This window comes from Heteronotia binoei, chromosome 21, assembly GCF_032191835.1.
Source record: "Heteronotia binoei isolate CCM8104 ecotype False Entrance Well chromosome 21, APGP_CSIRO_Hbin_v1, whole genome shotgun sequence".
NCBI classification, from domain to species: domain Eukaryota; kingdom Metazoa; phylum Chordata; class Lepidosauria; order Squamata; family Gekkonidae; genus Heteronotia; species Heteronotia binoei.
Window position 1 is genome coordinate 76088647 of NC_083243.1, and position 12712 is coordinate 76101358.

Consider the following 12712-nt stretch of genomic DNA (forward strand, 5'->3'; position numbering starts at 1 on the left):
TCAAAAGCCTTAATGAATGCTCAGGAGGCATTAACATACCCAAAGAGGATCACAATCAACATTTGTTTATAACTGATTTCACAGGACACTTGCACATTTATACCTGTATACTCAGAGTTTCTTATCATAGAGTTATGTTTCCCATTACTTTTCTAGCTTTCAGCTTATTCTTTTAAAAGCAATACTGTCAGCTGACCTTTTGTGCTCTTTATCAACAGAAAGAAGAAAAGAAACACTGTCTATTATTAAAGAGATAATTTATGGGGACATAATAAATCATTATTTTAGTGTTTTTCCTATGAGAACTAATCTTTCAGCTATTTATGTCAGTTCAAGAATGTCAGAAACATTTTGAAATTTTGTGTTATTTCTGGCATAGTTTTATGCCTTATGAAAGAACTTTTTGCCCTTCCAGTGTAATCATAATACATTAGTGCATACCTTTGGCGAGAACCTGCTTCAGTTTTTAAAACCATAATGAAAAGCTTATTCCACAGGTTTATTAAGAACCTCACCTCCTCTGGTTTTCAACATTATGCCAGGAATGCTAACATCTGTGGATAACTCATTGTTCATGCTGGTAGAATAAAAAGGTTCATCAAGAAAAGAGGGCTTTATTGGCTTGTCTGTGCTGCGGGCTATTGGCATGAAGTACCCAGCAGAATTATTAGCTTGACAGCATCTCCTGTTGGACTTCCTGGTCATCATTTTCTTTTTTCTCAGCCATAGGTTCCTCAGACAAGTAAGACTCAGCTAATGTCTTGCTATCATTACAGTCAGTGGTTTCTAGTGTTTCCTTTGAACATACATCTTCATCCAAAGCTTCAACCACTTCTTGCTTTCTCAACATTCCCACACTATGAGTGTCATCTAATAAGTCATTCTTGAAGTCTTGAGTAGAGTTTTCAAATTGGTCAAATCCAGGGCTCATTCCATCAAAAAAAGATCCCTGAGATGCTGGCAGGGCAAGTCTGGCTATAGTTATTTGAGATTGCATATATTCTTCCAGAAGGGCATTAAGCTGCTCTTTTGAGACAGAAGGCGGTGCATCTGCCTGAAAAAAACAACAGGTAAACAGTTCTCATTGTCAAAAAGTTAGAATAAATAATGCTGCTATAAAACAGTTTGACTGACATGCTCCAATAACAGAAGCTAATGGTCTCCCCAAACTCTGATGCCAAAGCTAATCAATCAGGTTCTAAAACAAAGGAAAATAACCAGGGCTCTTTTTGCAGAAAAAGCCCAGCAGGAACTCATTTGCATATTAGGCCACACACACCGGTGTCACCATTGTTCCACACAGGGCTTATTGTATAAAAGGTCCAGCAGGAACTTATTGCTTATTTGGCCACACTTTATGACATCACCATTGTTTCACCAGCACAAACTCATTTGCATATTAGGCCACACCCCCTGATGCCAAGTCAGCCAGAACTGCATTCCTGTGCATTCTTACTCCAAAAAGCCCTGAAAATAACTAGATAACCTAAGAAACCTATAATATGACCTACAACATGAAATAAATGTGCCATCTGTGAATTTATTTTTTAAAAAATCCTCATGTCATTGAATGCTATCTAACCCCTCACAAATCAACAGTAATATATAGAAATGCTCAAGATTATTGTGGGAGATATGGAATGATAAATGCAGATATGATGCATATCTTCTGGAAAGGCACCGTGGTGTAGTGGTTAGTGTTGGACTAAGATCTAGGAGACCCCAGTTTGAATCACTGTTCTGCCATGGAAGCTTCCTGGGTGACCTTGGGCCATGAACAAACCTATCTCACAGGGTTATTGTGAGGGATAAATGGATGAGAGGAAAATAATGCCAGCTGCTTTGGGTCCCACTGGGGAGAAAGGCAGGCAGGGTATAAATGAAGCAAACAAAAAATGTTCTACATTAAATCTTACTGGCCATATATTAGCTAATTTATTAATCAGATGTTGGGAGGTAATACAGAGAAGGGCAGTCTAAACTCAAATGTAATAAATTTAATTAATAAATATTTCCTTAGAACCAGAAATTGTTTTATTAGGCTATGTTAAAGAACATGCAGGGCTTTTTTTTTGAGCAGGAATGCAGTTCCAGTTGGCTTGGTGTCAGGGGGTATGAATTAGTATGCAAATAGTTCCTGCTGGGCTTTTTCTTTTAAAAAGCCCTATGTGAAACAATGGTGATGTTAGGGGTGTGGCCTAATGCAAATAAATCCGTGCTGGGCTTTTTCTGCAATAAAAGCCCTGAGAATATGTATCCTTTTCAGATGTATAGCTAGTCCTGAGCTTGCTTACAGCTGCAAGAAATAGTAATAGCTGCTAATTAGAGGAAGAAGAAATCCTCAGCTAGTAATAACTGGCTTAACAGTATTTGGCAGAATGCACTGTTGATGAAATTAACATACTATCAGAGATCTATAAGAAATAATTGGCAGAAAGGAAACACAAGCAAATCCTACATGAATGACAGAAAAACATTGCAAGGAGTTTGGGAGTGACACAATATGGTATGGGGAAAGGATGTTGCTTCTACAGATAGGAAATGTCTGGAAATTCAGCAATGGAAATAGGTTCTATCCTTCTTTCAGGGGGTCTGCAGAAGAGAAGATTAAAGCAGAGGCAAATCTTCTGTGCCTCCTGCTGAGAAGGGCAGGTATATGCTTTATATGCAGGTGGGATCTTCACATTTTCCTTCCTCCTGTGCTAAACTGCACCACCCTGAGAATGACTGATACGACTCTTACAAGTAGCCCACAGAACCCAAGTCCTATTGGTTTCTCATCCTTCTTACAAGAGTATAGAGCACTGAAATTGCCCTTCATTGTAAAAAAATGTATTGTTGACAAAAACAAAAAGAGTTACTTACTACCGATAAACACATAAAAGTTTCCCAGTCCTGATCTGGATAGCTCAGGCAAGCCTGATTTTGTCAGTTCTCAGAAGCTAAGCAGGGCTGACCCTGGCAAGTACTTGGATGAGAGACCTCCAAGGAATACCAGGGCCAGGACACAGAGGCAGGCAGCAAGCCACCTCTTTGCATGTCCTTGCCTCCCAGTCCCACTAGGGATTGCCAGAAGTCAAGCATGATTTCCAGGCATATGCACACACACACACACACATGCATGCACAAGTTTTCCAATTATTAATGAATAAAATTTGAAATTAGGATTGAAATACTGATATATAGGTTTTCTGTAAGACTTCTTATTGCTAAAGTATGAATTCTAGTACATCTAAGGTTTACTAATGTCTAGCAAGATGTAATACTTAACAAGAAGATAGAAGATATTGGATTTATATCCCGCCCTCCACTCCGAAGAGTCTCAGAGCAGCTCACAATCTCCTTTACCTTCCTCCCCCACAACAGACACCCTGTGGGGTGGGTGGGGCTGGAGAGGGCTCTCACAGCAGCTGCCCTTTCAAGGACAACCCCTGCCAGAGCTATGGCTGACCCAAGGCCATGCCAGCAGGTGCAAGTGGAGGAGTGGGGAATCAAACCCGGTTCTCCCAGATAAGAGGCCGCACACTTAACCACTACACCAAACTGGTTCATATGTATATTCAAGAGGCTGATTTACATGGGAGGGAAAGTGCATTTCCTTCCAATAGCCTTTGTTTCCCTCTTTTTGCTTTGTCTCAGAGGGCTCCCATAGGAGTTGTGTGAATTCAAAATTTAAAAACTGTTACAAATGCATTCCCATTACTTTTATAATGTTCAGTGAAGTCTTATAGGAGCTTTAGATGGATTGATTTGAAATTCAGAAAAATTAACTTAGAGGGCCTCTGGCTTAAGTGCTAGAGTAGCTTTAGATTCATCATTGATCTACTCAATAGGCAATTGTGGCTGGACACAGAAAATGGTTATGATTATGAGAATTTCATTCTTAATTTTGAATACATTTACTTGGAGCAAGGGTGGAGCACATGGTCTCTGGGCCAGAACAGGCTTCTGGCTCCAGCATGCAGCACCCTCTGGAAGCTCTTAGCTGTAAAAACCGATGGCAGGCCTGCTCATCAGATGAGACTCTCATCCTTGCATTCTGCATGAGATCAGCCACATGTGGTTTGAGTGCAACAACCAAGCCAGGCAAGAACATGAAGAGCTGTAATCAGTATGTTTCCCCTACAAGGGCACACAGCAATGCCAGAGGGCAATTTATTCTCCAAAAAGGGGGCAACAAGAAAATATTTCCTCCCTTCACCCAGCACCATATTTCCAAATTATTTCATTCCCAGCTGCTATTTAACAAGGAGCCAGCGATTCAATCAAGGACCACCATTGTCTCCTCTAAATTAAACTCTTGGTTGTGCAGAAAACCTTTACATGGCTATGATTTGTGATTCAGATACATACACACATGCCCTATCTTTAATTAGTTAGCATTATACATCAGATTTCATAAGAGTAAAATCAGGGCTTTTTTTGTAGAAAAAGCCCGACAGAAACTCATTTGCATTTTAGGCCACACACCCTGAAGCCAAGCCAGCCAGAACTGCGTTCCTGCTCAAAAAAGGCTTGAGTAAAATATTACTCTCATTTCACTGTATACTGTGTAGCTGTGGTTTCTGTGAAACCAGCACAGCAAGCCAAGAATGCTTAGATGTGGGTTTGGCTGTTTTCAGTTACAAAGACCAAATACATTTATCTAGTTTGCACATGTTTGCTTTTATTTTCCATGCAGTGAGATATGGAGTGTTGTCAGGACCCAAGATCTCAATGTTTATATCCTTCCACAAACTACTGAAAGATTTAAAAGACAGAAATAAAATTAATTCCTCTTGTAGAACAGTAGAGAAGAGATACAAAACCTCAATATGAATGCAAAGTACCATCAACTTATGGCAACCCCAGCAAGGGACCTTCAAGGCAAATGAGAAGCAGAGGTAGTTTGCCATTTCCTTGAGTGCTGACTTACACATTCCTAAATCAGTGAGTTCCTCACTAGATGAGCTTCTGTAATTGAATAATTACTGAGGACTAAGAGCAGACTGTGTATCCTACATTCCTAGTGGCAATAACCATGATTCCCAAGAAACTCCTGGGCCACAAATTCCAACTATGGAATTTTATTTAGAAAATTTATATCCATCTTTCTGACAAGGGCCACCAAGGCAGCTAACAATTTAAAACACACATGATAAAATACATTATAAAACTTAAGAAAGTTTTTAAAAACAGGCTTTATATATATATATATATATATATATATATATATATATATATATAATTAAACAAAATACACTACCCTACCCAGGGCTTTTTTAGAAGAAAAAGTCCAGCAGGGACTTATTTGCATATTAGGCCACACACCCTGCCCCCAAGCCAGCCAAAACTGTGTTCTTGTGCATTTCTGCTAAAAAAAAAAAAAAAAGCCCTGACCCTACCCATAAAACACTGGTTACGAAGGAGGGATCATTACGGGGATTCATTTTATTTATTTTATTATATTTGTATCCCACCCGAAGCAGGCTCAGGGCAGCTAAATTTTATTAATTATTCAAATTTATATTCCGCCCTCCCTGCAAGTGGGCTCAGGGCAGATCACAACATAAAATAAACATAAAATCAATCGATAAAAATAACAATTCACTTCGATAAAAGTATACAACAATTTAAAGCACAGGGATTTCCAGCTGGTCTCCAACCTCAAAACTGAGCTACATACAGTAGTGGGTGATACTTGAATAATATCAGTAGTATCAGCAGCATCGGGGGGGGGGGGGCTAAGATTTTGTTGGACGCCCAGGTGCCTCAACCAAAGGCCTGGCAGAAAGATCATTTACAGGACCTGTGGAATGGCAATAAATCCTGCAGGGCTCGGATCTCTGCTGGGAGCATGTTCCACTAGGTCGGGGCCAAGGCTGAGAAAGCCCTGGCCCTGGTCAAGGCTAAACCAACATCCTTTGGGCCAGGGACAACCAAAGAGTGCAAGGCCTTCCAGGGCACATAATATGCAAATAGTCTAAATAATCTAAATAAATATGGGGAGAGGTGGTCCCTCAGGTATATCTGTCGCAGGCCATACAAGGCTTTAAATGAAACAAAGTCTTCACCCACTGGCAGAAGATGGCAACAGAAGGGGAAAGACAAATCTCCCTGGGGAGAGAGAGTCCCAGAGATTTGGTGTAATGACTGAGAAGGCCTTCTCCATTGTTGCCACCTGCCTAATCTCAGAGGGTGGGAGCACAGGAAGCAGGGACTCGAAAGCTGACCATAACAATTGGGCAGGTTCATAAGGGTTTAGGTGGTCCTTCAGATATACTGGCTTTGAAGACCAAGCCAACACCTTGAATTGTGCCTGGAAATGAACTGGAAACCAGTGTAGGTGACCAAGACTAGAGTAATATTGTCCCTATGTTACGGGTTGTTTTTGTCTCACCACGAAAACATCGAACAAGGATGGTCAGCAACAAGCAGGTTTATTTGGAATACATGTTTGCAAGCATGGAGAGAAGACACCCAAGATAGGTGTGGTCTCTGAAGTCTGTGTCGCAGCACAGCTCAATTTAAAGCTCCCGACACCACATCCCCTATGTGTCCCTCTGGCCAATCAGGCCACCGTGGAGGGCTCCCAATCTTCATCTTGTGACCAACGTTGTTATCTCATTCTACCCTTATATGGACATTTCCTCCCCCCCTTCGTCATGCATGGTTAATATATGCTGAGAAAGAAAACATCGTCTTATTTGCAGACATAGCTTTTTAGCAAGATTTGGTACTTTCCGGTTGTTATAGATGAGTGACTGCTGGCAAGGCGCTTTTACAGCCTGGTCTGAGCTTGAGCAATTGCTGACATGGTCTGTTTTGTATCACATGTCCGAGCAATTACTGACATGGCCTCTCTTATAGTCTTGTGTTTTTCTGCAGGGACTTTCCTTAGGTGTAGTGCACAAGAGACCTGTGTTTACCCATATCACCTATAACCCACTCCAGTCAATATCCTAGCTGCAGTGTTCTGAACCAATAGAAGTTTCTGAACACTTTTCAAGGGCAGCCCTATGTAGAGTGCACTGTAGTAATCTAATATAGATGTAACCAGGGCATGTACCACAGTGGCCAAATGTTTTCTGTCCAGGAAAGACTGCAGCTAGCTAACCAGTTGGAACTGGTAACAGGCACTATTCGTCAAAACTACCACCTGCTTATTCAAAAGTAGGCTTGGGTTCAAGAGCAGCTCCAGTACTGACCCATTCCTTCAAGAGGAGTGCAATCCCATCCAGAATAGGTGACAGCTTAAATCTCAGATCAGACCTTCCACCCACTAGTAGGATTTCCATCTTGTTGAGATTAGTCTGCATCCACTCCAATACTTCCTTCAGGCACTGGTTCAGGGTTTCCATACCTCACCCAGCGGTTTCATGTAAATGTTAAAAAGCACAGCGGATAAGATAGGGACTTGTGGGACCTCATAGGCTAAAGGCCGAAGAGCTGAACAGCAGTCCCCCAGCACCATCTTCTGAATCCTTCCAGGTAGGATTGGAACTACTGCAAAATGGTGCCTTCCAATCCCAGTCCAAATAGGTGGTTCGGAAGAATACCATGATTGGTGGTACTGAAAGCTGCCTAGAGGTCCAGGAAAATCACAGTCACATTCCCTCTGTCCGTCTCCTAACACAAGTAATCCAGCAGAGTAACCAAAGCTTTTTCAGTCCTGTAGGCCCAGAACAATGGAAAAAAATCTATAAAATTTGCCTCTTTCAGGCAAGACTGGTTGATAATTATTGAGATCTCTTGGGTCAAGGGTCGGCTTCTTTAGAAGTGGACACACAACAGCCTGTTTCAAGGCTGGAGCAACCTCCCCCCCCCTTAAGGAAGTATTACCTGCTTCCCAACCCCAATCTGCTAGCCCCACCCTTAGGTATCCAGTTAGGGCAACAGTCATACAAGGAGGTGGTAGGCCTCAAACTTCCAAGGATCCCATTCACATCCTCAGACTGAATAAACTGGAAAGTACCCCACACCATTGAACAAGTTGGCATGTTGGCATTGTCACTGCTAATTCAGAGTGCAAGTCAGAATGGCCATGAGAAATTTTATCTGCAAAATGCTGAGTAAAATAGTCACAGCAGGGCACTTCCTCCTCCTCTGATCACCTGGAACAGTTCTGCCAGCCTACATTGCACAAGCAAATAGTGGTAGAAAAATGTTCTTTCTTTTCCACCTTCACAGCCATGAAGCGTGCTTTAAAATGAGTTTTTGCCTGTGTCCTACCCAATTCAGCCCAAGTCTTCCACCACTGTTGCCCTTGCTGTTTCCTTTGTCTTTTCACAACCTGCAAGTGCCTCAATAAATCAAGGGGCTAGCTGGGTGCCTGGGAGCTATCATGTCAGCTGTTTGGAACATTTCCTCATTCCAGAGGCCAACCAAGGCATCAGTAGAAGCATCAGTAGAAGCCTCTGTTAAAACAGATAAAAGGAAGTACTTCTTCACCCAAAGGGTGATTAACATGTGGAATTCACTGCCACAGGAGGTGGTGGTAGCTACAAGCACAGACAGCTTCAAGAGGGGGTTAGACAAAAATATGGAGCAGAAGTTCATCAGTGGCTATTAGCCACAGCGTGTGTGTGTGTGTGTATATATATAATATATATATATATATATATATATATATATATATATATATATATATATATATATATATATATATATATATTATTGGCCACTGTGTGACACAGAGTGTTGGACTGGATGGACCATTGGCCTGATCCATCATGGCTTCTCTTATGTTCTTATCAACAATATCAACAGGAAAGTCCTCTAGAGCCATCAGAAAGCTATTTGGATCTATCTGGCTTTGGGGACCTTTACAGTGTGTAGGACCAGGTATTACCTGAGACAGGCCCATGGTTATTATGGAGGCCATGAAATCACTTCTGACAAGATAGCCTCAGCACGAATTTTGAAGTCCCCAAGACAACCTCAGCACCACCCTAAAATCAGCTCTGTCAGCTCAGGTAGGCAGTGGGGTGGGTGGTACACAAAGATAATCCCAATCCTGTCTCTCAATCCCAACATAATGTACACAGCCTTAAAATAATAATAATAATAATAATAATAATAATAATAATAATAATAATAATAATAATAATAATAATAATAATAATAATAATAATAAGTTTTTATTTATATCCCTCCCTCCCCGCCGAGGCAGGCTCAGGGCGGCTTACAAAACATGATATGGTATCATGATATAACAATACAGGTAAAATCAATTCGTAATATAAATATAAATACAAATATAAATTAATGTTAAAAAGCTAAAAAACAATATGGTGCTGCTACAGTCTCTATTTATCCGGCAGCGTAATATTTATTCTGGTTACATCTTAAAGGCTTCTTGGAAGAGGGCAGTTTTGCAGGCCCTGCGGAACTGATTGAGGTCCCGCAGGGCCCGCACCTCCTCCGGCAGCTGATGCCACCATTGGGGCGCTTTTATAGAGAAGGCCAGCTCCCTAGTTGTTTTAAGTTTGGCCTCCTTAGGCCCAGGGATTTCCAAAAGATTTTGTGAACTGGAACGCAGTGCTCTCTGGGGAACATATGGAGAGAGGCGGTCCCTAAGGTAGGCAGGTCCTTGGCCATATAGGGCTTTATAGGTGATAACCAGCACCTTGTAACGAACCCGGTATACAATTGGCAGCCAGTGCAGTTCCCGCAGCCTAGGCCATACGTGTTCCCACCGGGGTAGTCCCACTAGCAGCCTGGCTGCTGCATTCTGCACTAGCTGTAGTTTCCGCGTTCAGTACAGGGGCAGCCCCATGTAGAGGGCATTACAGTAGTCCAATCTCGAAGTGACCGTTGCATGGATCACTGTTGCCAGGTCGCCTCGCTCCAAGAAGGGGGCCAACTGCCTTGCCCGTCTAAGATGAAAAAAGGCGGATTCGGCAGTGGCCGCTATCTGGGCCTCCATTGTCAAGGAGGACTGCAGTAGCACTCCCAAGCTCCTGACTTCACGCACTGGTACCAATGGCGTCCCGTCAAAAGCTGGAAGGGGAATCCCTCCTTCCGGGGCGCTGCGGCCTAGGCAAAGGACCTCTGTCTTCGCTGGATTCAATTTCAGCCCACTCAGCTTGATCCAGTCAGCAACAGCTTGGAATGCCCGGTCCAGATCTATAGGGGCATCAGTGGCCCGGCCTCCCATCAATAGGTAGAGCTGGGTGTCATCAGCATACTGGTGACAACCCAGCCCATGTCCCCAGGCAATCTGGGCAAGGGGGCGCATAAAGATGTTAAATAACATTGGAGAGAGAACCGCCCCCTGAGGCACTCCACAATTAAGTGGGTGCCTCTGAGACAGCTCTCCCCCAATCGCTACCCTTTGTCCCCGACCTTCAAGGAAAGAGGAAAGCCACTGTAAGGCTAACCCCTGAATCCCTGCGTCGGCGAGGCGGCGGGTCAGCAGCCGGTGATGGACAATATCGAATGCCACCGATAGGTCTAGCAACAGCAATACTGCCACACCGCCTCGATCCAGATGTCGCCGGAGATCATCCATGAGGGCAACCAACACCATCTCTGTCCTGTGGCCCGGGCGAAAGCCGGACTGAAAAGGATCTAAAACCAGTAGTGTCCTGGATAGGGCACCATGCTAGGAGATAGAACATAGGAACATAGGAACATAAGAGAAGCCATGTTGGATCAGGCCATTGGCCCATCCAGTCCAACACTCTGTATCACACAGTGGCCAATAATTTATGTGTATATACACACACACACACACACACACACACACACACACACACACACACACATATATATATATATATATATATATATATATATATATATTCACACTGGGGCTAATAGCCACTGATGGACCTCTGCTCCATATTTTTATCTAACCCCCTCTTGAAGCTGGCTATGCCTGTAGCCACCACCACCTCCTGTGGCAGTGAATTCCACATGTTAATCACCCTTTGGGTGAAGAAGTACCTCCTTTTATCCGTTCTAACCCGACTGCTCAGCAATTTCATTGAATGCCCACGAGTTCTTGTGTGAGAAAGGGAGAAAAGTACTTCTTTCTCTACCTTCTCCATCCCATGCATAATCTTGTAAACCTCTATCATGTCACCCCACAGTCGACGTTTCTCCAAGCTATAGAATCCTTATAGACTACAGCAACACGGCCTCCCTACCCACCAGAACTATGCTGATATATCAGCAAGTACCTTGGAGGGCACAACTCAGAGAGCTTAATCTCACCCCCCCTCCCCTAGCCAAATCTCAGTGATACATGCCAGGATTAAATTCTGGATGGCTGCTGTTTTTCTTGTGACTGAGCTGGCATTTGGCAGCAGGATTTTAAACCCTGGTGGGTTGTTGATATGGTTGCAAATATCACTTTGGCTGGAAGAAGAGCCAAAAGCATCAACAGCATGCAGCTGCCTGCTGTCCCCTCCTCTTACCTGGCCTGCTCTTCTTCCACCACCATAAGAAAGGTAAAGGTAGTCCCCTGTGCAAGCACCAGTCGTTTCCGACTCTGGGGTGACATTGCTTTCACAACATTTTCACAGCAGACTTTTTATGGGGTGGTTTGCCATTGCCTTCCCCAGTCATCTACACTTTCCCCCCAGCAAGCTGGGTACTCATTTTACTGACCTCGGAAGGATGGAAGGCTGAGTGAACCTCGAACCAGCTACCTGAACCAGCTTTTGCGGGGATCGAACTCTGGTCGTGAGCAGAGCTTAGGACTGCAGTACTGTAGCTTTACCACTCTGCACCATGGGGCTCAGTCACCACCACCATATCTCTCCCCTAACTCACACAATACAAATTATAGTACCATGAATTTAAAGCACAGTTTGTTAAAACATTCAGTAAAGAAACAGCTCTGTATTTTAAAAATGAATCCTTCTGCCCTGACCTTGTCTCTTCCAACTGAATGCAGGGTTCCATTTATTAAATGAACAACTCATAGGCCGGAATAGTTTTTCAAGAAGAAATACCAGATTTTAAAAAAGCAAAAACCCACAACACTCAAAAATTAAGGTCCATGATCTGATGGATGGCTGGGAAGAGCAGGAGACAGAACTAAAAAGGCAATTTCTTCTTATATGCTGTGTGTGGTATTTTCTTGGACTATTGACATGTATTTACTGCAAACCAGTTCACATCTCACATTAAGGCTAAACCAGATAGGGGAGGAAATGCTGCAGAGGAGATGCAAGGCCTATTATGTGTGGGTGTTTCCCCCTTGCTTTCACCATGCATGTCCATCAGGGGTTTTTTTGTCATTCTGCATTGATTTTCCTCTCTTCTGTGTTCAGTTTGCTTTCTGGTTGCTGTTTCAAGTTTTCTGAGAGTGCTTTTGTGCCGATTTCCTCCTTGTTTCACTACCAAGCTGAAGGTAATTAAAAAACAAATTCCGTCTGCCCTTTTGCTGCCCCATGAAGGCTGCTCCTTGCCCACATCGAGGCTGTTACACCCACTCTACACCTCCCACCATCCTCCCCCATTCAAGCTCCATTTTCCCCTTGTTGTTTTATTTTTTAAATTTTTTGGACAAGTGGCATGAGTCTAGTGATATAAGACTATCGCTAGTTTCAGATCACTGAATAAAAAAAAATAAAATGACATGGGAAAGGTTAAGAGGAGCTGTGCAAATTTAGTTCCCTGTTGGTATTGACTTGAAAGGGGGATTGGAGAGGAGGCAAATGGCAGTGTACCCAATACGAAAAAAAAAAAATGATTTCAATGCTGCATGCAAACAAAATTG

At 42.9% G+C, this 12712-nt stretch overlaps 1 protein-coding gene across 1 annotated transcript in view; it reads right to left on the reverse strand.

Moving 5' to 3' along the window:
• Positions 1–242: 242 nt before the first annotated feature.
• The window catches only part of FSIP1 (fibrous sheath interacting protein 1), a 175712-nt gene continuing 163242 nt past the window's right edge, over positions 243–12712 (reverse strand). Inside the window, 2 exon segments of the mRNA XM_060261235.1 lie at positions 243–669; positions 671–1054. Coding sequence (XP_060117218.1) covers positions 487–669; positions 671–1054 — 567 coding nt within the window. The 3' untranslated portion in view covers positions 243–486.